General features: G+C 45.1%; 2 protein-coding genes across 4 annotated transcripts in view; one reads left to right on the forward strand and one right to left on the reverse strand.

Moving 5' to 3' along the window:
- The window catches only part of RSPRY1 (ring finger and SPRY domain containing 1), a 37,525-nt gene extending 23,764 nt beyond the window's left edge, over positions 1-13,761 (reverse strand). Inside the window, exon 1 of one of the 2 annotated variants that reach the window (XM_033157450.1) lies at positions 13,624-13,761. The gene's annotated coding sequence lies outside the window, so the exon portion shown is untranslated. Of the gene's footprint in view, positions 1-8,910; positions 8,930-13,623 lie in introns of those variants that run through there. The other variant, XM_033157451.1, reaches the window with a different exon arrangement.
- Positions 13,762-14,099: 338 nt separating this feature from the next.
- PSME3IP1 (proteasome activator subunit 3 interacting protein 1) lies at positions 14,100-26,033 on the forward strand. 2 transcript variants are annotated; one of them, XM_033157455.1, is made up of 7 exons: positions 14,100-14,124; positions 16,517-16,657; positions 18,802-18,900; positions 19,324-19,445; positions 22,430-22,563; positions 23,028-23,095; positions 25,206-26,033. In XM_033157455.1, exons 1-7 carry the CDS (start codon positions 14,121-14,123, stop codon positions 25,424-25,426), a joined length of 789 nt encoding a protein of 262 aa, XP_033013346.1. In that variant the 5' UTR covers positions 14,100-14,120; the 3' UTR covers positions 25,427-26,033. The 2 variants fall into 2 exon arrangements, with proteins under 2 accessions (XP_033013346.1, XP_033013348.1); XM_033157457.1 differs by lacking the exon at positions 14,100-14,124 and adding an exon at positions 14,182-14,297.
- The last annotated feature ends 822 nt before the right edge of the window (positions 26,034-26,855 follow it).

A 26,855-nucleotide genomic window follows, 5' to 3' on the forward strand; every position in this document is an offset into this window, starting at 1 on the left:
CCCTGCACCAGAAAGGGAACCTGTACCCTCCAGATGCTGGTGGATTCCCAACTCAAATCAGTCCCAGCTAGGTTCCCCAACCCTGCCTTAAACCCAACAGCTGATACCACAAAGAGGGAAAACTTGCTTCTTATCCTCAAATCTGCTAAGGCACCCAGTACTGCAATTCGGTCCCGTTCAGATACCCAGGGCTACAAAAATGCTAATCAACTGCAATTCCCTCCAATTATCCCCACCCTGAAGCATTCTGACATGCTGTCAGAGTTCTCAAAGTAAACTGAAGCAGGGGAGGGAGATGCATGTACACACAGTTCCTGGGGAAGGCTCAAACTGCATCCAGATCCCCACCATCCTAAAACAAATGATCAATGTGAGGTTTCTTGAGGCAACCAGTAGTAAAGTCCTTCCCACTCCTTTGTGTGAGTCCAAAGCCAGCTGCAAGGGAGTTGGGTCACTGAGAAATGCAGGTAGAGTGTGCAGCCAGTCTAGAGCTAGAAAAATATTTCTGTTTCTCCAGGAGCCAGCCTCAAGTAAAAAAAAAAAAGAGAGAGATCAGTTTACTAAGTGGTTATAAAACAAACAAACAAGGAGCCAGACACCTATGGATTTCCACCTAGCCCTCCATATAACACGTTACCTACGGTATTCTACTATGCTTTATTTAAAATTAAGTGTATTATATTCCAGACAGCTTACCAAAAATTAAAATGTTACCTAACTATCAAAAAGCAGGGTAAAACCCCACACACAATTCAAGTTCCCCAGTCAGTTTCCATTATGCCCTGCAACAAATGGCAATTTGTCAACCAATGGGGAAAATGGCACATAAAGGTCTATGAAGAATTATCTTGCTCTGAAGAGAGTGGAGTCTGGTAAGCTGCCCAGGTCCAGCTCCCAGTGGTGGCCCCTCCCTCCTCCAAGTGTCACCCAGGGAATCTTTGCAGAACCGCTCACTCTGCAGCAGAGTAGAAAACAAGTTACTGTCACAGCTTCTTCTAAGCAAACAGTAGCCTTGTGCATTTGGCTGTTGTTGTTTAAAAAAAAATCAGTTATTATTATTGTAATAATGTTTATATAAACTGTTTTGTGATGTCTGTCTGAAAACCAGCATAGAAACACCTTAAATAAATAAGACCAGGCCAGTGGAAGGAGGAGAGTGATGGGGATGGTGGAGGGCTCAGAACTTGCCTCCCAAAAGTAAGCCAGATGCTTGCACTGGCACTAAGTTGGCTGCCATATTTGGGCAACCATAAATCTCTTCTGAGCACAGGGTGGCAAAAGGAGGAAGAGATGTAACTTCATGACTTCATGACGCACGGCCCTGCACAGTGAATGACTGGAATGCATCAACTGGCTTAATTAAAAAATGCAAGACGTTTGTAAATCTTTAAAAGACAGCAGGGAAGAGTGATACTGAGAGCTGAAATTTCCACATAGGTTGCTCCTTCCTTCCTTTAGACCAATTCACACCACTATATTTTGAGTGGCATAGCTGTAACTATCAAAATACATTGGTACCTCTGGTTGCGAACGGGATCCATTCCAGAGCCCTGTTTGCAACAGGAGCAGAACGCAACATGAAGCGCTGCGTTTGCGCATGTGTGCGGAGTGATTTGGCGCTTCTGCGCATGCGCAAACCACTGAAGTAACCCGTTCTGGTACTTCTGGGTTCGGCGCATTCGTATCCTGTGACGAACGCAACCCGCAGCTATCGTAACTAGAGGTATGACTGTAACCTGCTTTTGTGAAACCACCACTTATAAAAGCTTAGTCATAATATGAAAACTACAATTTAATGGAACAAGGTACAATTTACCTGGATGATTATCAAACCAAAAGCCTACCTGCTGAGTAAGGTGTAGGAAGTACTAATCTATGTGAAAGCTCACATTTAGCCCCGTGATTACTAAAACCCAAGCTTTCCACAGGAAACTGTCTTATTCCAAGTCAGACCATTGGTCCATATAGCTCTACTGATTAAATATAGAAAGTAAGTGATGGTCAATGATTAGTCATATTGATTCATCATACATGAAATATACCATTCTCGTGTATGACTGATATATATAATCACACAGCCTGAAAGTCAGTATATTTAGATCATCCAGCACATCAGTGCGTAAGGCAGAAGAAGGGGAGGAACTCAGCTTCACAGATTCCTAGAGGCTGAAGCATCAAGTCAATCATCTTGAAACTTCATAATTCACAACAACCCATGAAATGACTGTGCACCCAGGATGAAGGTACACTGATACAAAATATTAAAGTTGTTCCTCTGCCTTATTTTTTCCTAAACTGATACAGGCTGTACAACAGCATGCATAATTTGGTTTTAAAGCACAATGTCCACGTTTCTCTTAAAATCACGAGGAGCCAGCTCATGGTGTAAAGCCAGTGAATTAGCACAGCACTTGGGATGGAGACTCTCAACTAACAAGTGAGGAGCTTATCACTCTCCTCAGTTTGCCAGGCTATTCTTTCCTGAAAAAGAAGTTCTACACATGCTGCAAAGACAAAGATAAGCTGCAAATGCAAAGTTAAGTAGCCGTTACAGAAAGCAAAACTGGTGTTGGGCACTCAATACATGGGCTAAACAAGTTATCTGTGCACCAGCTATCTTACAGCTCACAGTAAACAGTCTATGTAACCCTCAGCTGCCGCCCCACCTTAATGCACTTTAGATATATACACATTAGAAAAGCTAATTTGATTGAAGTGACTTTGCAGAGGCAAAGCCTGTATTTTTCCTGTATTTTTCACTTAAGTACAAGTACATCAACACTGCCAACCAATTTCTAGCTTCTTGTTTGTTTAAGCTTTGTCTCAAATATGCCACATATCCCCTTACCCCTAACAGAGACAGAACATTTTTGCCAATGTGGAAGCTATGAGTCAGTCCATTGTGAAAAGACATGGGGAGTTGGGGGGGGGAACTGAAGTGTATGCAACACCTTTCCTTATCAGCTCTAAACTTACTGTACAGTGGTACCCCGCAAGACGAAATTAATTCGTTCCGCAAGACTTTTCGTCTTGCGAAAATTTCGTCTTGCGAGGCACCTTTTCCCATAGGAACGCATTAAAATTTAATTAATGCGTTCCTATGGGAAAAAAAGTCCGGGGGCCCCTCCCGACCGGCACCGGAGCCAAGCCAAGCCGCGTTTTAAGACTGCAGTGAGCGAACAGCAGCGCTGCTGTTCGCTCGCTTCAGTCTTAAAACACGGCGCCGCGGCTCCGGGAGGGAGGGAGGGGGCCGTGGGATGATGCCCGACATCGGGCATGATCCCACGGCCCCCTCCCGACCGGCACCGGAGCTCCGCGGTGCTGTGTTTTAAGACTGCAGCGATCGCTGCAGTCTTAAAACGCAGCTCCGCGGCTCCGGGAGGGAGGGAGGGGGCCGTGGGATGATGCCCGACATCGGGCATCATCCCACGGCCCCCTCCCGACCGGCACCGGAGCTCCGCGGTGCTGTGTTTTAAGACTGCAGCGATCGCTGCAGTCTTAAAACGCAGCTCCGCGGCTCCGGGAGGGAGGGAGGGGGCCGTGGGATGATGCCCGACATCGGGCATCATCCCACGGCCCCCTCCCGACCGGCAGCGGAGCTCCGCGGTGCTGTGTTTTAAGACTGCAGCGATCGCTGCAGTCTTAAAACGCAGCTCCGCGGCTCCGGGAGGGAGGGAGGGGGCCGTGGGATGATGCCCGACATCGGGCATGATCCCACGGCCCCCTCCCGACCGGCACCAGAGCTCCGCGGTGCTGTGTTTTAAGACTGCAGTGATCGCTGCAGTCTTAAAACGCAGCTCCGCGGCTCCGGGAGGGAGGGAGGGGGCCGTGGGATGGTGCCCGACATCGGGCATGATCCCACGGCCCCCTCCCGACCGGCAGCGGAGCTCCGCGGTGCTGCGTTTTAAGACTGCAGCGATCACTGAAAACGCAGCTCCGCGGCTCCGGGAGGGAGGGAGGGGGCCGTGGGATCATGCCCGACATTGGGCACGATCCCACGGCCCCCTCCCGACCGGCACCGGAGCTCCGCGCCGCCGAGTTTTAAGACTTCAACGATCGTTGCAGTCTTAAAACGCAGCGGCGGGGTTCCGGGAAGGAGGGAGAGGGCCGTGGGATCATGCCCGACATCGGGCACGATCCCACGGCCCCCTCCCGACCGGCAGCGGAGCTTACCTTTTCGCTGCGGTCGGGAGGGATGTTGTCCGCGTCTGCCATTTTGGATCGACTGCGCATGCACAGTCGATCCAAATTGGCGGACGCGGACATCACCCCTCCCGACCAGAGCGAAAAGGTAAGCCAGCTTACAGTGGTACCTCGCCAGACGAATTCGTCTTGCGAAAAACAGGCATAGACGAATTCGTCTTGCGAGTCAACTAAAAACTCGCAAAACCCTTTCGTTTTGCGAGTTTTTCGTCTAGCGAGGCATTCGTCTTGCGGGGTACCACTGTACCTCTGTAAGAGAACAAAATGTATAGCATGACGTTCAACTACCCTGTCTGATCATCACAAGGATTTCTGTTTGCTTAACATGACTTTCCAGCCTCCTCCCCCTCGTGTGCCCTGTGCCCTTGCCAAATCTGCTCAGGAGTGTTAGGGGAAACCCTAGAACAGACTTAGGTGACACATAGTGGGAGGGGGGGCATAACATTCTGTTGCGCAAGCAGAAATCCTTGCACTGATGAGACAAGGTAGTTAAACACTGGAGTAAATTTGTGGAGTATCTAAGATCGAACAGAGGAAGTTTAAAAACACTTGTAGGACTGGAATAAACCTTTGACAAAGACCAATAAGGATGTAATATGAACTGCGCGACAAAATTGGACTAGAAAACCTGTTGACGTGGAGGAGGGGAGTCAGTGCTCGGTAGAGCTATAGTATTGCATTGTCTATTAGATATGATTATTTGTTGTAATTTGTTATTTTTTTGGAAAAACAATAAAAATTTAATAAATAAAAAAAGGTAGTTAAACACCATCCATCCAATGCATTTTGTTCATGTAGTACTGGATACAATCCATTATGTATAACTTAGCACATAAAATTGTGCTGTTATATATATTTATAAATTTATAAAATGTAGAAATATAGCTGCCTTAATTTTGCTGAAACAAATAATTTCCAAACCAACATCCAATAAGATTCACAGCCCTACATAGTTGCAGTAACTTACTGTATGCACAAACCAGTGTGTTAGTGGCCAAGAAATGCATTGGGAACCAAGGGTATCATTCACAGGTCTGGAAAGCATTGCACAGTACAACTTAGGAAAAAAACACAACAACTTCCAACAGGGGCATACCCAGGATCAAAACTAGGGGGGGGGGGGGCAAGCCATGGTTGTTCATGTTGTGACATTTCAGCACAGAAAGGCAAATTAAACCAAAATTTTAGGAAAATTATATATAATTATAGCAGTGCTTTATTGCAGTAGTTATTACAATTATTTGCTTGAATTTTTTTTAAATTTTTATTCTAGTTACATGTCTTATACCAGGGGTGGCCAACTCCCAAGAGACTGTTCAGCAGTGATCTACCCCCGTTTTTTGGGGTTCAGCTCAAAGTTGTTGACCTTTTTGGGGGATGAGAAATGCCCCATTTTTTAGGGGTTCGGTTCGTTTTTAGATTACTGACCACATTATGTAAACAGCAAACAAAAACAGCTTCAAAAACCAGAAAAACTTTACCCCCCAAACAGAAAGCCCCAAATGGCTGGAAAACTCAGTTTCCCAGGATCCTCAGCCCTCGCAAAGGAACTACTCACCATGCAAGGGAACTAAGTTTCCAAAGCTCCCTTGCAACGATCAGCCAGTGCAACACACACACACACACACAGTGTCGCCAAGAGCTCTATTGTTATTGAGATTTTGGGAGGGGGATAAAGACCAGTAGTTTTTAGGAGAGCTTTTTTTCCCCTTTTAGGCTGCCGATAACCATTTAATTTTTATTTTTATTTGCTTCTAGAGGGGGGCAGTTGCCCCCCTGCCCCGCCCATGACTTCCAAGCTTTAATTTGGACATAGCAAGGGTTTTTAGCCCTACTATCAGCAGGCCTTGCCTGATCTGTCTGTCAGACAGTTCAAGAACTCCCTTCAAATAGCCAGCATGCTTTTGGTCACCTCTGCTTATCAGAGGAACACACACATTGGGAAGTGCTAATACTGATGAAAACTAGACTTGGCCAAGGCTAGTTCTGTGAATCAAGGAAGCAGCACGAGGACTCCCAACTACAAGCCTCTTTCAGCTGCTCTCTGTTAACTACTACAGTACATGTATTTTTAGCAACATGTTTGCCAACTGATTGCATCAGACACAAATTCTTCCAGCAAGAGTTCTATTTTTGTGGGCTCCAGGCACAACACTAGAAATAAATACCTTTTGACACCTGATACTCTCCTTTTCTTAGCGCGTACGTACGTGTACACACACACACACACACACACACACACAGAGAGAGAGAGAGAGAGAGAATGCCTACTATGAGCCAGTGTAACAAAATAAAGACTTATAAGAACACTTAATTTTTCTATACAATATAGTACTCAATTTCCCAGAAATTCTAGGAAAGAACTGCCACCCTTTGTGAAAAAAGCTGGTCTCCTCATTGAATAGCTAACCTCCCCCTATATTCCGATTCATAATATTAAAAAGTGCAGAATTATAGCTTCTGCAAACACAGGCGTATACCACTTGCAACAGAATATGAAGCATGCAAATTTGGTTCCTTAATTTACTGAACCATTCTAACTATAGAATGCACATTTCCCATTTCCCCTTGTGCACTGCCTGAAATAAAAAGCTGAACAGGCTTGCTCCACAGGCACTATTTCTATGGGAAGGTCTCCAATAAAAAGACATCCACGCTCGTAATTTTAACATGTTATCCAATGTAACGCACGACAGCTATATGATCATCCCACCAAATTTTCCTGGTCGAAACAACTCGGCAGAGGTGGTCAGCTAACAACTTGGCTGGAAATGGTTTGAGCGCAGGAGCCTCTAGAGTAAGGAGGGAAGGAATCAATGATTCACAGCCTCAAGTGTTTCCTTACACTCAACCATAATCACCTCATTGTGGAAAAACCCTGCCCACTCTGAATTCTTGCCAAGAAGCCAAAGTTGAATACTGTACAGGGATGACTTCAACCTTTCAGTTTCCAGTCTTAACTCAGTAATAGCTGGATTTTTCCCTCACCCATCGTAAATTCATAAAACCCATAGCTCCAAGAGAACCAACTCACAAAAAGTTAACACAGAGATACTGTTTGCATTTCAAAGAGAGAGAAAATGTGGCTTGACTGTTTCTGCAAAGAAAACAAGAATGCCCATGTGCAAACTGGATTTTGGGTCTGGTTAAACCTTCCTATCATACTATGCCAGAAATTTCTTTGCATTCTGTTATTAAACTTGCCTGAATCAGAAAGTGCTTGGCAATTTTCTGAAGTGTAAAAATTACTGTTTAAAAACCAAACAGTAATATGCAATTATAAGAACCTTATTTTTGGTTTTCTAAGTGTAAGTTTGCAACTGGAACCTGAGAAGTTTCTGTTTTGGAGACTCAATGGTCCCCATGTACAAGCTTCCCCAGACCCTCCATTTAAAACAAAAATTAGCCCTACTGACAGAACACCAAGTATTCATTTGCTTTATGACCAAGAATGGTACAGTCTAAATCTTAGATTATATTTGGGGTTACTCTCTTCAAATCCTACTTCCTAGAAATGGGGAAGCAAACATTGCAAATCATCTTTCATGTATGATTGACATCAGTTTTATCCACAATCCAAACATAGTGTTTGCTGATGTGTAGGTCATAAGTGCAGAGGGGTTTCTTAAATGGAGAAATGTATCTGCAGTGCTTGGCTTGGAAGTGGGAAGTACAAGTACAGCAAACACAATGCAAGGAAAGCTTGGCCATTTCTTCAACTTTGTTTTCTAAATGAAGTAAAATAAGCAAGAGAATTATATCTCTAGTCTAGGGCATTAGAAAATTTCCTTATGCAAATCATTCCACATTATCAGGAACACATTAACATGAAACTCAGCTAAAAGGTTTAGAAGAGTATAATTTCATTAAATCTCCTATGGAAGCCAATTCTCAAGTTTGGGTCACAATCATATGACATACTTTTAAGAAAAGGTGGGGGAATTAATTAATTCATTGATGGGTTTAATTTCTTACCTAGTCTTCACCATAAGGTCTGAGAGAGTGTTAAAACAATATAATATACAATTATAAAAATGGATAAAATTGCTCTAATTATAAAACTAGTAAAACCATTTTTAAAAAACAGGGCAGAATGCTATAAATTCAACAAAAGAGATGGGTCCCACAAAGCAGAATTAAAACTCAGGGTTAAGAGGTGCATCTTCAGCTGTACAATAAATATTCCAGACACATTTCTGCAGGGAGAAAACTCCATAATTTAGGGCCTGCCACAAAGAGAGCCCTCTTTTGGACCTACATTTCTGACCAGTGGAAGTATTCAAATATTCTTCAAGGGATTCCACACACAGAGCACATTGCAATAGTCCAGTCTGAACAGTATCAGGGCGTAGATTACACTGGTAATCTCTCTCCAAAAGGGGCCATAGCTGGAAAAAAGGCACTCCAGGTCACCAAGGCTACCCAAACCTCCAGGGGCAGTAGTGAATCTAGGAGCACCTCCAAGCTACGAACCGGCTACTTCCAGGGGAGTGCAGCCCCATCCAGAACAGGTAATCTCCAACCTCCTAGACCCAGCAATTCAGAACACACAACATCTTTGTCTTCTCAGGATTCACCTTCAATTTACTGGCCCACATCTAGCCTCCAAGCACTGGTCTGCTATGGGTCATCACACACTTCTGTGTATCTGAATGATGCTGGAAAGTTGACTAGAAAGAAGCAATGCATTGGTGAAAAATAAGTTACCTCACTTATCCTCAATGTCGGCAGCTGATACCGTACAAAGGGGTAGGGCACACAATCTCCTACACTGCACCAACTGCTAGGAGCTGAAACAGACCAGGATAGAGAGTTCAGGAGATAGCCTCCTCAATGTAAGGGAGAGGTTCTAGCCAAGTGACTGACTCACTTGGGCAAAGGCTAGACTCACGAGGTGCAGGCAGCAGCCAAGGAGACCAAGCTTCACCACTACAGCTTTGTTCAATGCTAATTCTGGTTGGGGCAGGAAGACAGATTTCCTACCATTCCCTCTAGTCATTTAAGGTGTAGTAGCTCCACAGGCTACAAAACCAACTACACAGTGTGAGCTTCATGCGTTATGAATCCATTTGCATACCGAACTGATCAATTGTGCCCAGGCCAATGGACCATCCAGTCCCTATGGCAAAAATGCTTCTGTCTGAGCAATTGTTAAGTTCTTATTTATTCAAGTAATGGCAGGGGAAGCCCTAACGCTTCTGCCCCACAGTACAAAAATTCTTGGTCAAATAACCAAACCAAACCAAACCAAACCAAACCAAACCGTGTGTTGGATTTAGTCACACAAACTAGCAGGCATGACTAAAAAGTTGTTCCTGTGACTCAAGAGCAAGAGGATACAGACTAGAAACCTTATTTATACAAATATTGCTCATTGGGGCCTATATCCTGGACTCTCCCCACTGTACTACCAACCCTGTCCCACTTTATTCATAACCATCAGCAGAGAGCATCCCTCAGACTAATTAACAAAGATGATGTTTTCTCATGATATATCACTACAGGTGAAAAGTGTGTTTGCAGCAAGGATGTGAATAGTTGAAGAATCTATGAGGTAGGATGCAGTGTCTCTCTGCATACTCTGTTCACACATCACACTTGAATGAAAGGGTTCCTCTCACAAGGAACAGGACACCCAACGTGAGGGGCAGAAGGCAGGCTCCAGACAAACTAAGAACAAATCTCACTCAACTATTTTGTTTGGAATAAGACAAACCACCATCCCAGTTCAGATGACTTGCCAAGCCAAAACGTGGCTTAGCTCACAGTAGCACTAGAGGCGGAGCACCCTGGGAACCCATGCATTGATGCGAAGCCATGGTTTAGCATGAAGCTTAGCATCATGTGCAGAGTGAGGCACGATTCAAAACTCTGAGCAGCATGCCTTCCATCTCATAAAATGTGGGAGCAGAACACAGTTCTGCCCTTACCATCTAGGCAGCCAGCCACTTATCTCCCTTAGAAATAGCCTTGCTCATCTAAAGAATGAATTTCTAAACTCTTGATGATAGAAGTACATTTTTTTACTGAGTTTAAAATGAAGAAACACACTTCATTGTCAAACTTCTAAAGCGTGCAAGAGTAAGAATTACGCTACCTGTAGCCCAGCATATTCCTGCAAGAATTGTGCCTCCAAGCTTGCTTTTTGTCAGGCAGCAAACCCAGGGCACTGACTGGTGGAGGGATGCAACAGGCAACCTCTTCATGAAATCCCAAACAAAGACGAGGCAAAATTACCCACCTCCATAGAAGGTGGAAAAAGGAAAGCCAGAGGCCTCCCTTCAATGGATCATGCAGACTGCCTTCTGTGTCTCTTTATGTGGGTGGGCACTCTGGGCTCTCAAAAAGGTTTCTATAATTATGAAAGAACACATACGATTTGGGAATTAGTAATCTTAAAAGTGAGAGGAAATCAGCTGCTAGTCTCCCCTAGAAACTGCCTGGCTCATCACACAGCAGAACACTCACTCCAACCTGAAGTGCCTGTCGTCCTCCCTCATCCCCACCCTATTTTAGCAGACAACCTCCCCATAGCTTACCAGTATCATCTTATCTCCACAGGAAGATTCCTGTCCTTAGGCTTTCTCATATATGCCATTCCTCATTTTATTTCAAGTTTGCCCTAGTCCCCAGGAATCTCTTACTCATCGCCAGTACATCCCCAGGTCTCCAACATACTATTTTAAACTCTAAGGAAATCTCATTTTCTAGACAGACGTATTCAAGATTATATAGCAGGGATAGGGAACCTGTGGCCCTCCAGATTATGGTGGCTGCCAACATCCATCAGCTCTAGCCAGCAAGGCGAATGATTGGAGGACCACATACTCCTCATCCTTGTTACACAGTATGTTGCCAATTCATTCTTTCAAATTTTAAGTCACCATTCAACAAGATTACAAACAAAAACCTCTATTTTAAAACACTTCCAAAAGAATGCAGCAAAATTAAAACCATACCGGTAATTAAAACTTTAAAAATACAGCTCAGCAAGTGAACAAACAAACAAATCAATATTAGCAAAGAGGGTTAAGGGCTAGTAAAAGTCATGCTATTTTCCCCTCCATACTCAACACACTATTATATTTGGCAACAGAAAAGTGGCAGGAGTAGTTATTCCTTGAGGAGCAACAACCAGCCTCACTCATTTAGCTGCACCTATCACTAGGACAGAGGAGTGTTGAAAGTGAAGTTAGTTTTGTTTCATACTGGAGGAAGAAACTGAGAAGAAAATTGTAATCACCACAGATTTAAGCTTGGCCCAGCTCACCCACCATAATAAAGAGCAGGTCCATGTGGAATGTTGTTTATCTTCTTCCTACCAGCATGCAGAGGAACTATACCATGATCCCTGGTTTAGTATTACATAAAAAAACAGTGATCACTGTGATTTACTTTGCTCCAACAAAACATACCAAGCAAGCCAAGCACAAACCTTGGCTACAAACCTTGGCAAGCCAAGCACAAACCTTGGCGATTTGTTGGGAGTAAAATAAACCATGCAGCCTGGGTTCATGGTTTGCTTCTTCCACATGCAAGCAAGGAGGAGTAAGCAGGTGTGCTGAACTAGCGAAGGGTAAGCCACAGCTACATCGTGCTGGAATACTTTGCTTCACCCCCTCCCATGGCAGATACTACACATTCAAAGATTCCCGTTTCTTAAACCTCAGGCACAAAAATGACAAAGACCATTATCATTGCCTAAATAAGCAGCACCAATGTCCATAGCTACATCATTACAAATGATAACTGCTGCTACTTTAATTATAGTGCTTTAGAGCATTCAAACCACTTCACATAATTTTTTCTTAGCAAAGCAAAATAGGCAATCCTTCACAAGAAGGAAACTGGGCAGCTCACAATCCTCTACTACAGCAACCCAGAGGCAAGAAATGCTAGTACTGTACTGTATTAACATTGCTACTATGAAGCAGAACCCAGGTAAATGTGCTAGGGGAAAGAGTATGAATGTGTATGCACTAGAAAGCCATATTTCACAGAAGGGAGTCTATTTGTAAGAAGGGATATTTTACTCTCTGTGTTATACCCCGCCCCCAAGACCAAATTTCAGATTTCAATGCATTCTTTCAAAGGGGACTCGCCCTCCCTCAAAACATTTATCTGGGTCCTGTTAAATAACTGCTGCGTCAATGCCAGCATTTCTGACCTTCTGGGCTGCTGTCCTGGAGGATTCTGAGCTGTCAAATGCTACCTGCCTACTGAGAGAAATGCATGCAAAGTGCCCTGAAGAGCAGCACTTAAAACAGGAGCTTTCCTCACTGTTATTAATGACATCATAATTATGATTGCCACTATCATCGCAAACGACAACTTAGCGAGGGTAGCACTGTACTACAGCAACAGTATTTGTTAGTCTTTAAAGGTACCACAAGGCTCTTTTGTTTCTGCAACAGTCCAACACCACTACCCTTCAGAAAGCTGTTATCCTAATGTAAGCAATAACAATAATACTGTGTATCAATTGCATGCATGTGTGTTATCATGGAAATCAGATGCGGCTCAACTTTCTTGGCCTGAGGGCCACATTCACCCTTGGCCAACCCTCTGAGGGCTGCATGGCAGTGGTGGGTTTGGCCACCCCACACTCTTGTAAGTGTGTGCACCCTCACGCACACAGCCACCCCTTCTCAGGTAATCCATACCAAACAACTGTCCATTTCTACACCCATCAATCTGACATCTGAGGAAAAGTCTGAGGATTTGCAGGCTGACCAGGCTCAACCCACTTTAGTACTGTACTGCATCTACTTTAGTTCCAGTTTTCTTTTTGCTGTCACCACCCAAATTAGCAAAATCTTGTGGGGAGGGAAGGGAGAGAAAAAACTGCTGAGTGTGGTGGTGGTGGTGAGAGCAGATCAGGCCCCCAATCTGAGGGCTAGCCACCCATAATGTAAGCCATGTATTAGATACTAAAATCATGTAAGACCATGCATATGTATCATATGTATGTACACACTTGTGTCACTATCACCTGTGTATATATGTATATGCATACATACATACGTGTGGCTCAGTTATGCACATTTGTTATCATAGAGAGAGAGAGAGAGAGAGAGATTAAATAGATCACACACGCACAAAGGCATTGTACAAATGCAGGCTCCTTCCCACCTCCAGCCGCACTGCTAGGACTTTCATCATTGTCACAATTAATTAATTAAACCTTGGGGCGGGCTACAGCGTTAAGACACAATATTTAAAAAAAAGCAATTTAAGAGAAATTATCATCCCCCTGTGCGTTGGGCTTCTCCCCAGTCGCCCATCCACCCGCAGGGCCCTTTCTTCGCTCCTACTTCAAGATCAGGATCAGGCCCTGCCCTCCCCCCGCCCCTCCACTTCCTCCCCCGGCCCCCTCCTCTCCCTCTCCTTCCCCGCCAGGCGCCCCTCCCCTCAGCTCACCTCGGCCGCTCCACGCTGGCTGCCGCCTTCCATTCAGCCCGTCAAGGCCAGAGGAGAAGCGCCGTGTTGGCGGCGGGCAGAGGCGGGGCGGCCTCTTTGTGCCAACGCGCGCCTATTTCTCCACAGCCAGCGGCGGGAAGGAAAGGCGGCGGTGGCGGCGGCGGCGGAGCAAGAGGCCTCCGCGGACCCTCCCCGTTCCAAGAGCGAGCGCACCGCGGCTCCGCCCACCTCCCCGCCAGGCCGCCGCCGCTCCTCGCTCCGTATCCCCAAGGCAACTAGCCACGCCCCCTCCTCTTCGTCGCCTTCCACTCACGCGGCCCATTCTCAAATTGCTAGAAGCGAAGCTCCGCCCACGCCGCTCGGAAGGGAGGCTGGTCAATCCTAAACGCCGGCCTGTCCCTTCCCACCCCTATTTTTTTCCTAACCAACCCAGTCGCAGACACCGCTTTCAGGACTCGCTGGTTTGTTTGCGACGGAGGCCTTGGTTGGCTGGATCGATGGGTGAGGAAAAGGAACGCGGCGTCCGATTGGGTGACTCGGAGGCGGAAGAGGCGGGGAGACCGTGGGGGTAAAGGGGGCGGGGCTGTCATTGGTGCGGCCGGGACTCTGTCCACAAAGGTGGGCTCGGGAGGAAGAGGAAGGAAGGCCCCGCTGGAGGGGTCCATGGCGGAGAGGTGGGTGTCGCGGGTCGCCTTCCGGCTCTAGGAGGCCGTTGAGACTGGGGGGAGTGCGGGGATGGTAACTGGAATAGCGAAATTCTTTATTAATAATGAATGATAATTAAAATAAGTTATTAACAAGATATTCTATCCTAGTAGTAGTAGTAGTAGTGCTGTTATTTATTTAATGCCCGCCACTCACCCTTAGGCCACAAGGCGGCTTACAGCATTAAAACACAATTTAAAAGCAACTTATGGATGGACCCTCGTCCTTACAGTTTTCTTAAAATCGAATGTCTGGACCCACACAATGAATATTATTGATATAATACCGATGAAATACTGTTGATAGTAATGCCATTGTTTATTAATGCTATTACTTTAAAAAAATTATTTAAAGCAATATATAAAATTTATTTAAGAATAATTTTTCTCAAGGTGGCCTCTAGTTAATAGGATATGCATTTAAGAAGCAACATCTGCAGTTATTTTCAACTTAAAAACAGGAACTTAAAAGCCTTTTGCACACTCCCGTAAAAAGTCATATTACTGTTTCAGATGGGGAGTAGTTTAAAATCCAGCTTCTAATTTCAATTAAAAGCAGATTGATATAAAAAGGTTTTTAAAGCTTTCAAGCAAGGAGTGTTACATATGTAAGGCACCTTTGTTTGTTTAAGAGGGAACGTTGTGACATCTGTACCTTCCTCAGGTTGTGAACAGTAAGGGGGCAAGTAATTGCACTCATTGCAGTCTTTTTTTCTAACCAGGCAAACCTTTTTAAGTGTGAAGGAATTTGAGTGAAATAATTCACATTGATGACTGAGAGGTATTCTAGCTAAAGGGGTCAGTAAGGAGCCAGTAGGCCAGCCTTTTCTCAGGTGCAAACACTGGTTGACTTAATTCATGATTGGAGTCACCTGCTTGCTCAGAGCAGCTGCATCCTGACATTAAAAACTGCATGTTGGCTCAGCTCCTTCCTTTCATTACAAAGCTGTTTTATCACGTGTGCAACACCTGCAGATCCATTGCTGAAACTCCAAGGTCTATGTAAGATAAAATAAATTCTGCACTGAAAAATAAATGATGTAAGCAGTGCTTTTTTGTTCAATATATGTGTAATTTAGCTCAGCTTCCATTTTCTCATAATGGAGAATAAAATTCTATTGCTGCTCATGGAAGCGAGATGAGGTGATGGCCACCTTTTTAAAAGGGGGATTAGACAATTCAGTAGAAAACAAGAGGTCTGTCAATAACGACATGTCATGATGACTATATATTGCTGCCAAAATTTGTGATGGTGTCTCTCTCAATGGTTACTGGGAAGCAATAGCAGGAGATAGCTTTTGTTCCAATATCCTGCTTATTGACTTTCCAGAGGCATCACCGTGTTGCCCATTGTGGACTAGATATGACTTTAGTCTCGTATTGCAAGGCTCTTTAATGCAGTTCATATAATATCTATGAAGAAAAACATGGTATAGAGATGACTGCTATACAGACCCTGTAAGATACTAAATGATGTCTGTTTTTGACAAACACGTCCTTCTGTTTTGTTGCTGTGAACAGCAAATGGTATAAGCTTACGGATGATAGTCCTGACTTTTCTGTTAAGAAGGAACTCCTGCTTCTGATTAATGGGAAAAGTAGGAGACTAAATTTATCACTTCAGTCCATAGAACAGAGAGGGAATGTATCAGGTCCTCCACTAAACTTCCCCCAGGACACATTCTCTTTTCCATATCTATTGAATGCAGCAGATGTCTGGAAACTTAGCAGCACTGTGGGGTCACTTCTTCTACAACCCATTTGTGGCAAATGCTCCACATGTCAAGTCCAAGTAGGAGACAGTACCACTTTAGTGCTTGCTATAGGGCATAAACTGCCTCCTTCGTGCCTTCCAGTAGATGTAGGCAGGGATCTTGTAGGCATGCTTCTGACTCTAATTTATTTTTCACTAAGTTAGTCTACAATGTATGTGGACTGTGCCATTGCAGGGTGGGAATTTACCTTACTGAATATGTGAAATGTACCTCCCTCTAGAAAACTGTGTCAAGGAGATGGGGGTCTAGCCTATCCTTCTACCTGAAAACTAGTTTCCTATATATATGGATTATGTTAAGCATAATTTGCATGGCAGTGCACTGCATGACCAGTTCTATGCCAGAGTGTTCAGCATGTCACTTTGTAAGTAGGGAATAGAAACTGTCCTGATCCTAACTCTCTTCTCTGCACAGGCTGCTCCACAATGGATGGAGGAGAAGGTAGTGCCGACCTTGTGATTAACAAAAGGTTTGTGTCTGAAGCGGAGATAGAAGAGCGGCGCAAGCGAAGGCAGGAAGAGTGGGAAAAGGTTCGGAAACCCGAAGACCCTGAAGGTATTTGACTGCCGGTTGGGGAATTGCTGAATAGAGAGGTAGTAGGAGAGCTCAGACTACCATTACAATACCGATCAATCCTTCAAAGCCTGCTCTACCTGAAACTTCCACATGAGAGATTGTTGGAAGTTGGAAGTTATCCATCTTCACCTTTTCCTATCTAGCCACAGGTAGCTTATCTGTTGTCGTAGGATATTTTACCTCAGTAAAATGTTGCCAGAACATCATAGGCTTCCGGGAGACAGACTTTTTTCAACAGTCCGTAGTATAGTGGTACCTTGGTTCTCAAACGCCTTGGTATTCAAACATCTTGGAACCCAAACACTGCAAACCTGGAAGTAAGTGTTCTGGTTTGCAAACTTTTTTCGGAAGCCAAACATGCTCTGTTTTGAGTGTTACGCTTCCAGTTTGAGTGCCACACTTCCGCTTTGAGTGTTACGCTGAGGTCTGTCTGTTTTTGCTATTTTGAGTTTTTGTTTTTGTGACTGTGAAACCCAGTTCAGTTACTGATTGATTGATTGATTGTGTGACTGCAGTACATTGTTTATTGCTTTCATTTTATGGATCAATGGTCTCGTTAGATAGTAAAATTCATGTTAAATTGCTGTTTTAGGGGTTTTTTAAAAGTCTGGAACGGATTAATCAATTTTGCATTACTTTCTATGGGAAAGTGTGCCTTGGTTTTGGAACACTTTGGTTTTGGAATGGACTTCTGGAATGGATTAAGTTTGAGAACCAAGGTACCAGTGTATACAAAAACAAATTGCAAGAGCTTCTAAGGACTTAGTGGGACAGAGTAGGATTGAACAGAGACTAAAGACTGTTTAGGCAAGATTCAAACACTTGGTTGCTACTTTTTAGCACAGTAATGATATATGAGGAACGTGTTGCAATTTTTGAAGCATGTAATATTGTTATGTAAATATTAAAGGAACAACTCTGTGAAGCAGGTCAACACCATTTTAGTAATGCAGTGGGGGTGGGGGAACAGGACATTGAAACTGGTTAAGAGCCATTTGCCTGAAGCAGGGATGGGGAGCCATGGGTTGCCTTTCCATCTAGCTTGACCTCTTCTCCAAGTTCCTCCCCTCCCCCTTTGGCTGAAGAGATCTGTTGCATTCCTGATTGGCAGGAGAATCAGGAGTGGTGGAAGTGGCACGGCTGCCCCTCTTTACACCACCAACCAAATGGGTAGTATCAGGAAGGGCTGCCTGGGTTAACTTTCCCACTCCTCATTCCAATGACAATCTTGGACACTGCAATTTAATTTGAGGAAAAGTGTCATAGCAATATGAGGTGGACCTTCACTGAGATTGCAGGGAAGGAAGGGGGAGTGGTTTTATTTGGTGGTGGGTGTAGGTGGTGGTGGTGGGTCAATTTTGTTACATTCACCCTGCCCACCTCCTTTCCTGGCTGCTTTAAAAAAAAAAAAAAGCTTCCAAGGCACCAAGTGAGTTCATAGCAGATGTGAGATTTGAATCCAGGGTTCTTGCTCTGCTGTTCAGCTTTGCAGCCACGTTGCTGCAGCAGCTTGCTAGGGTGTTATGGAGCAATGTTTTGGAAGTTCTGTGGTTAGAGAATCTGTTTCACAAGCAGAAGGTCCCTGGTTCAATTCCTAGAGGCATTTCCATATAGGACTCAAAACAGCCCCTTATTGAAATCCTGGAGAGCAACAGCCAGTCAGTGTTGACAATACTGAGCTGATGGGCCAATGGTCTTGACAGCTTCCTAGGCTTCTGTGCTAATAAGGAGGCAGAAGCGGTTGGATGTGCTGAGAGGAGCTGCCTTGCACAAAGCAATCTCTTGAAAACAGCAGAGCATAAGGGATGGAGAAGTGGCTGCATTTTGCTTCCCCTGTGATTCAGGAAAAGTTTATCAGAGCGAGTTCTTGTTGAGGGTTTGTCGGGGCAACATTTTGATTTAGAGAAGATACTAGTACATTATTGTTAGTCTCATTTGGGTTTAGGTTGCTTCTCATTTCCTTTTAGTCCAAAAGTGGCTAGCAGGTAGCATCAAGGCTAGTAGACCTGGAATGTCTCTGAGATCATTGGCAAAGCTGCCAGAGACTGTACTGGGAGCAAGTTTTATCTCACATACCTTTCAAAGTAGCCACCTGTACAACTTCTTTTTTCTCCATCTCCCAGAATGCCCCGAGGAGGTGTACGACCCCCGCTCACTCTACGAAAGGCTCCAGGAGCAGAAGGACAAGAAGCAGCAGGAGTTTGAGGAGCAGTTCAAGTTCAGTAAGTTCCAGTAAGCATCTTTGTGAATCCTGACACGGGAGCCGCACTTGAACGGCTTCAGTACCTTTTGTGAAAATCCTGTCCTGAGCAAAGCAGGCCCCTGAGCTCCTTGGAAGAATTCTGAGAACATGACAACTTCTGGGGGACAAGGAGAAGGAACAGGAGCCTGTCTGCCAAAGTACTGGCAGAAGAGGGGATGTCCTGGGTCCCATAACATAGCTGAGCCATTGCTAGCATGGCTGCCTACCTGTCCAGTTGTCTCTAGAGGCTAGAAGAGATCACGTGTTCCCAGCTCCAGAGTTAAAGCACTGCAGTGTCACGTGGATCAGAATAGGAACGTGCTGCAAAGGAAGGGCAAGATGGTGCTGGCTTTGCAGCTAAATGGCTTATCCAAGTCTGTTCTCCTGTCTCCTCCTCTTTCAGAAAACATGGTCAGAGGCCTAGATGAAGAGGAGACCAAGTTCCTCGATGAGGTTTCTCGGCAGCAAGCACTAATAGAGAAGCAGCGGCGAGAAGAGGATCTCAAGGAGCTGAATGAGTACAGAATATCCTTTGCACTGAAGCACTTTCTATTGTAAAGTCGGAAGTAAGAAGGGGCAGGTAGCTTGTTTAGCACTCAGGTGCAGTTTGGGGTGTCGTGGTGACCTGAAGAGCTGGAGCTTAATTTCCACAGCCCATTTAATTTTTTACTAGAGCTGTATTCTCGCTTTGCCATGGATGAATTTGAGAACAGAGCTTGTGGGTTTGTTATTCGGGATGTGTTATACTTCTTCAATAATTTTATCTGGCTGTGAGTGGAAACAGGAGAAGGGCTTTTGGAGATGTGGCAACAGGTTGGTGCCTTGCACAGGTCCCCCACAACATTTGTTTTGGTGGCCTGCCATTATTTGGGGTCACCTGACCCCTCCACATCCCTTTTGTGAGTTTGTTCACAGATCAGAAAGGAATCTTTTTGTGCTTGGCATCCAGGGAATGAGTAGGCATTGCTGGTGGTGAGATTTGTAGACTTTGGAACTGAAATTTTCACCTGGGCTTGAAGCTCTTGTGGCTCTGGTAGCTGGGCCGATTCTTCTAAGTGTGTATATCAGAGGTGGGCAGCCTCCAGGTGCTGTGGACTACAACTCCCATCATCCCTTGCCACTGGCCGTGCTGGCTTGGGCTGATGGGAGATCAGCAATGCCATGTGTTGCCCTGTCCACAGTACTTTTCCTAGGCTCTGCTCCAGAGCCTTCCCTCACACCACCCCTTTCTTCCATATCTTTCCCAGCACCCCCCTCCACATCTGTACCCATCAGTTTCTTAACTGAGCTTCTCTGGTCTTGACCTGGGAACCATCTCAGAAACTCAAATGTTGACTGTGCTGCCTTATACAGAGTGAAGCCACCTAGCTCGGTATTCCCCACACTGGTAGACAGGGGCTTTCCAAGGCCTCAGGTGCGGGTCCTTCCCCAGCCCCACCTGGAGATGCTGGAAATTGAACCTTTTATATTGTGTGCTGCTAAGCATGAACTACCAGTATGTAACTTTTACTGAGTTCTTTAATGGGTGGGTAAAGTTGGTCAGAGTGACCCATTCTGTGCTTGAATGGTGTGAATTTCACCCCAAGCCCTGTTGGAATAGGGTGGGGTTTCCAGTTCCCGGCGTGCACAGCGGGAGGATGGCGGACTTTAACATCTTTGCTATCTATCACGAGTTAATTTGGCGGCTGCGATGGGAGTAAGCAGCCTCCCACCTCCCCGGGACGACGGGGAGGGCTGCCTTTGCCCGCGGTACTCCTTAACCCGCTTTGGGTCCTTCGGGACCGGTGGGGGAGTCTGGGCACATAGGGCTCGTTTTCAGATGCAGCTCCTGGAGCCGGCCCCGTTCGTGCACGCTCCCTTTAATTGGATATATAAATTTGTTTAAAGATTTTGGGCATGTCTCGGACAAAGGAGTGGGAAGAATGTTGCTAACTGCAGCCCTGAGTGATTAAGAATGAAGATTGGAAGAAGACGCGGACTTTACATTGGTATGTGAAGGAGGGAAAAGAAGGGGGGGTAAGCTCTGGAATCTCCGTTTGTTTTGCCTCAATATCTACTTAACACGGGCGAAACCTCCCCCTAGAAAATCCACTTTCACAGGCAAATGGCAAGTGGACTTTAAAGACAGAATGGAAATTAGAATGGAAATTACAAAAATAAACTGTGTGGAGGTGAAACTTGATCTGGACTTGACTCAACAGAAATGGAGGATCCTCGGCTGGCTGTGACGCAGCTAGAATTAACTGCCGAGTGCTGATGATAGCCTGTGGAGCTGTACACCACTTCAAAGGGAGAAGCCGGATTTGATGGACGATTGATAGTGGAATTTACGAGGGTCTGGCCCTCCCGGAAAGGAGTGGGGACGGCTCACAGGGGAAGAAATTGGTGTGTCGCAGTTTGATTTACAAGTTTGATTTATGAGAGACTTTCAAGATGGCGTCAGCCGAAATGCGATATTGGGAGAGGATGGCTTTTTCCACACAGAGACATTATTTACTATAAGAGTGTCTGCTTGCTGGCATTTATCAGAGGCTGTGAAAATATTGACTTTATGAAGCAACTGGAAAAGATCATAAGAAAGCGCTCCGGAGTCCGAGACATGGGGAATTCACAAGTTAAAAATTTGGCATAATTGGAATTGTTATAATTGGAATTGTATAATTAATTTGGCATTGTAATTTGTTTGGTAATTGGAAATATATGTTGGAAAATCAATAAATATGTTTAAAAAAAAAAAAGGAATAGGGTGGGGTTTGTGTGAGGTAACGCTCACCCACCCAATATTTCAAGAGGGATGTTTGGTATTTGAGGCTCTCCACCAGATGGTGCCAGAGAGCTTCCTTTAGCAGTACTGTTAAGCATCTCAATAAAATAAAGCCAGTAATAACACATATTTTTTAAAATATAGACAACATTAGCTTGTTTGGAGGGGGATTACTATCTGCATTTTTGAAAAGCATGCATTTTAAATAGAAAGTTGTATCCAACAAAGAATAAACATTGAAACTGGGAAGTGCAAGTCAGTAAACTTCAGTGGGTCTACTCTGAGTAGGACTCTGATTGGATGCAAGCCTACACATTGAATGTCACATCTAGTGTGGCCCTAAGTAAATGTGGGGAAGGTTCTTCAGGAATGTGACAGGGTGGTTAGATTTTTATCTGGGCAGCTGAATGATGCCAATTACTATAAAATCCACTGGTGCTTAATTTACTTGATAACTGATTTTATTTGAGTAAACAATTAAATCATATTCACTGGTGTTCCTCATGGAAAGGTTTAGGGGCCCGATGGAAAACAAATCCACAAAGATTGGTTTCCATCTTCCGCTGTGCAGGTTTTACTAAGTGCACACACACTGCCTCTTCTAAGGTATTGGGGTTAACGGTACCCCTGCAGCCTGGCAGGACTGGGACTACAGGCGCCGATCTAAGGGCAAGTTTGGCTGCTCTGGATTTCCTGCACACCCGTCAGTCCTCAGATTCCACTGATCCTTAACCTTTGAGTCCACAGCACTTTGTCAAAGGTGGGGGTCAGTGCCGACCTGAAGAAGGAGGCAGACAAGAAACTGCCGGCGAAATCGGCAGAAAACAAGAGCAAGTTCTCACAGGCAAAGCTGTTAGCGGGAGCTGTGAAACATCGGAGGTAAGTTCCCAGACAAATGAAGGGCCCTTGTTGATGGAAAGTCGACAAGCTAACCTTCTGAGGCTTAAAATTGACCGTCGCAATGTGGGGGTGAGGTGGGGTAGATTCTGGGGTTTGAAATCACCCAGGCAGGAATATCCCAGGCTTTCCCATCTGAACAGGAGATATAAAGCGCATTGTTATTTTTTAAATTTACTGTATTTACTTGAATCTAATGCTCACCTTTTTTGGCCAAATTACGTTGCGAAAATTAGGGTGCGCATTAACATTCGATGACACATTTACATTTGGTTTCAAGGTTTTGAAAATTGAGATGCGCATTAGATTCAATGGCGCATTAGACTCGAGTAAATAGGATATTAGTGGTTTTTTGCCATGGCTACTCAGTGACCTACAGAACAACTTGCAGTGCCCCCCCCCGTGGTTCCAGTCCTCTTTTTTGATTTTGCATTGTTTCCTTTCAGTTCAGAAGGTGCCAACAGCGTGAAAAGACTGAAACTCGATCCAGATCCTGACCACGACAAGACTCCAGGTAGGTGTGTTACGCTAGGCCTTGTATCACCTGCTGTGCATTGGTCATGCTGCCTTCATGAACATCTGTTCAGTCGATGGGGGGGTGGAGTGAAGGAGGGGTGCATCCTGTTGCAGAATATTGGGCAAAACTCATGAGGCGGCTTTCCTGGGAAAATGTGGCTCTTGATATTGCAGTGAACCTACGATGAGCCTGCTGGATCAGACCAGTGGGCCATCCCGTTCAGCATCCCATTCTCACAGTGGCCAACCAGATGCTTTTTGGAAACCCGCAAGCAGGACATGAGCACAAGTGCCTTCTCCCCTGCAATAATTCCTAGTAGCTGGTATTCGGAAGCATTACCGCCTCCGACTGTGGAGTACATATCATTTGTCTTCTCAAAACAATGGTGATGGCATGAGCTGATAATTCAGTGACCTCTGTCCTAGAGCATTGGTCTTAAGCTGACAGGTTCAGGCTCGCAAGTGGATTGTGTCATGGGTAGCAGATGTAGCACCAATCCCCCCCCCCCTCCAAAAAAGCTTCTGGATTCCTTCCAGAAGAGAAAAGCAAAGGTCTGTTTAAAAAAGGGTTGGGTGGGAGAAAAATGTATGTAAATTAAAGCTTGGCCCCATGTTGTGAGGGCTTCAGTTAAAGGGCATATATGTTCATGGGGCTATGACAAATTCAGTGGCTGCTAGTCATGGTGGCTGTGAATCATCTCCAGTATCTGGGACACTCCCTTTCCTCTGAACCCCAGTTGTGGGGGAATATAAGCAGGATAATGAAACTGCACCACTGTCCCGCTTTCTGGCTTTCCATCCGCAGCTGGGTAGTAGCTATGGGAACAGGATGCTGGATTAACAAGGACTTTGGTTTGACCAGCAGGACTCTTCTGTTCTGACAGGGGTCCTTGGTCTGTAATGTTTGAAGGAAAGTAATGAAGCAGATCTGTAGCTGAAAGGCCAGCAGCATCAGCTTTGCTCACCGAGGCTGTATTCACATGGCGGTTTATTCTGCTTCCCTGTTAGTTTCTGTGTTATAGTTGAGCTTTCACAATACGTAAAAGCCACTTTCAGAAATCTAGCAGAATATAGTGTAAGTTGAGTGCTCATTTCCGTGTTACTTGCTTCCATAAAAAATTGTTTGCAGGTAACATGGAAATGAGGACTATCTTCCACTAGATTTCCAGAGGTGGCTGTTACGTTGTGTGAAAGAGCAAATACAACACAGAAACTCTAACAGCTAGGGAATTTCACCCCACCTGCCCCTCTGGTAGCTAACTGTCATGGGGTCCCAGGCTTAGTGAAACTGTAGTGGCACTTCTGAATCAGAATTAGACAAGTGGGGCAACATGACAAGGAGGATGCCATGAACTTTGGGGGGTGGAATTCTTTCTCTCTCTTGCCTCCCCCACCCCTTGAGCCATTGGAGACATTCAGTGAGAAACCAGTATATGGTCCAGAATCCTGTTCTCATAGTGGCCAGCCGGATGCCTGTAGGAAACCACCAAGCAGGATTCAAGCACAAGAGCAGTCTACAACAGAAGCACAGAACTGCAGAGTAGGAAGGGACCACGAGGCTCATCTAGCCCAACCCCCTGCAATGCAGGAATCTTTTTGCCCAATGTGGGGCTTGAATCCACAATGCTGAGATTAATTGCTGCCTTCAATCGTGGCAGCAAAGCATAGCTGTCATGGCTAGTAGCCATCAATACCCCCTCTCCTCCCTAAATTTGTCTAGGGCTCTTTTAAAACCATCCATGTTGGTAACCATCACAGCCTCTTGTGAAAGTGAGTGCCATAATTTAACTATACACTGTGAATAAGCGCTTTTAAAAATCTGTCCTGAAAACCTTTCCTCTGGCCACACTTTCCATTCCATGCATAACTTTACAAACTTCTATCATGCCGCCTCTTACTAAACTAAGATGTTCCAAAAGCTGCAGCCTTTCCCCACAGGGGAATCTCTACATCCCTGTGGTCATTTTGGTTGCTCTTTTCTGAACCTTTTCAGGTGAGGCGACCAGAACCATACACAGTATTCCAAATGTGGTCGCTCCATAGATTTGTATTGGCAGCTTTATTTTCAAATCTTCCTCTCCCAACCCCCCTCCACGGCTCTCTTCCAGAAAAGCCGCCCTGTGTTCCTCTGAGCAGCGGCTCCATGAGCGGCTCTGCCCTCCACTGTCCCTCGGCTGCCGTCTGCATTGGGATCCTGCCGGGCCTCGGGGCCTATTCTGGGAGCAGCGACTCAGAGTCCAGCTCGGACAGCGAAGGGACCATCAACTCCACCGGGAAGATTGTCTCCTCCGTGTTTCGGGGAAGCAACTTCTTCGATGCTCCGCTGTAGGCGTCTCCCCAGCCCCTTAGAAGCATGGGTAGGGATGCTCGTCATTTCTGTTTCCATCCCAACCATCCCCTAGACTTGCAACTTCTGTTCTCCTGTCTCTTTTATTTTCCAGAGAATACCAAAATAATGTATTGAATCAGTCTTTGTGCGTGTCTCTCTTCTTATCCCCCGTCCTTCTCTCCGCTCTAAGACTTGTGTTCAGTTTGGGAGGGAGTACAGATTGGGGGAGACACACATCTTCAATAAGCTTCCATCCAGAAAAGCATCCATTGTACCAACAGCAACAATGACTTGAGGCGTCTGAGGTTTACAGATGAGGACAGGAAATTCCTTGTATTTTTAAAAAAAGATTCCGCGAATGAAAAGATGATTTGCTGGGGGTGTTCCAAGTTGGTTTTACAAAGAATCGTTTTTAGAGTGTAGCTGTCTGGCAGGTGCTGACATATGGGTTGACTCTCTATCTCTCTTTAGTTTTTAAGTATTGGTTTTGTTGTGGGGAGAGTGCAAAATCGAGCAGATGGTAATGTGGATTGTCATGACACTGTAACGACGTTTTAGTGTTGCATCTGATTAAAGAACTCCTCAATGCATTATTATTTTTACTTTGGAGCTTGCCATCTCTATTCACTTCTTATGCCTTGCTTAGCTGTTTTCTCTTCAATGGAGGCTCCTGACCAGGTGTATCTCAGGTGCCCAAATTACTTTTCAAGCAGTATGTGTGTAGGCATCTTCAGGGCAGCCTTTGCCAACCTAGTGCCCTCCATATGCTTTCAACCACAGCTCACATCAGTGTTGGCTTGGGCTGATGGGAGTTGTAAGCCAGGGCACCAGGTTGGCAAAAGCACTTGAGCGAACTTGGAAGCTTGACTGTACTCAATCTTCTGCAAATTGCATGTATTTTATGGGAGACTGCAGGGTGTCAGCAACTTGAACCTAAGCCATCATTCAAGGAAATGATGGAGAATAGAATTAAAAGCTGCTACCTGCCAATGCTATGTGCTAGGGCTAAGAAGCACGACTCCATCACACTTTATTTTCCCCAGTACTTTTTCTTGCTGTTGCTATGAGCAGTTAAGAAAGTGAAGATTCTTCCTAAACACAGGATTATATAATATGGGAAGCTTGTGCTGTGGCAAATTTGAGATTCAGATATTGTGCATGTTTGTTATATACCATTTAAAATGACAGAGAGCAGAATGGTGTAAAGCCAGAGAGAAAGTGGAGGAGGAGGAAGCAAGCAGCAAATCTCAGGAATGGTGTGGGATGAAGCAGAAGTTGCTTCCAGGGAGCAGGGAGGTTTGGGAGACAGGTTTGAAAAAATTGGGTGTGTGTGTATGCCTATGTGTGCTATGCACATACTGGCCACACTTGCCACTAGCATGCACACACCACACCCAAGGACTGGCCAAGAGGTTAATATGGCCCTCAA

The sequence above is a fragment of the Lacerta agilis genome, chromosome 8, assembly GCF_009819535.1.
Source record: "Lacerta agilis isolate rLacAgi1 chromosome 8, rLacAgi1.pri, whole genome shotgun sequence".
NCBI classification, from domain to species: domain Eukaryota; kingdom Metazoa; phylum Chordata; class Lepidosauria; order Squamata; family Lacertidae; genus Lacerta; species Lacerta agilis.

Excerpts from the sequence above, each read along its gene's own strand:
- PSME3IP1 (XM_033157455.1), top strand. Across the intron at positions 19,446-22,429 it reads AGGAGCTGAATGAGTACAGA|AGCACTTTGTCAAAGGTGGG; the intron begins ATATCCTTTGCA and ends CTTTGAGTCCAC. Across the intron at positions 23,096-25,205 it reads TGACCACGACAAGACTCCAG|AAAAGCCGCCCTGTGTTCCT; the intron begins GTAGGTGTGTTA and ends GCTCTCTTCCAG.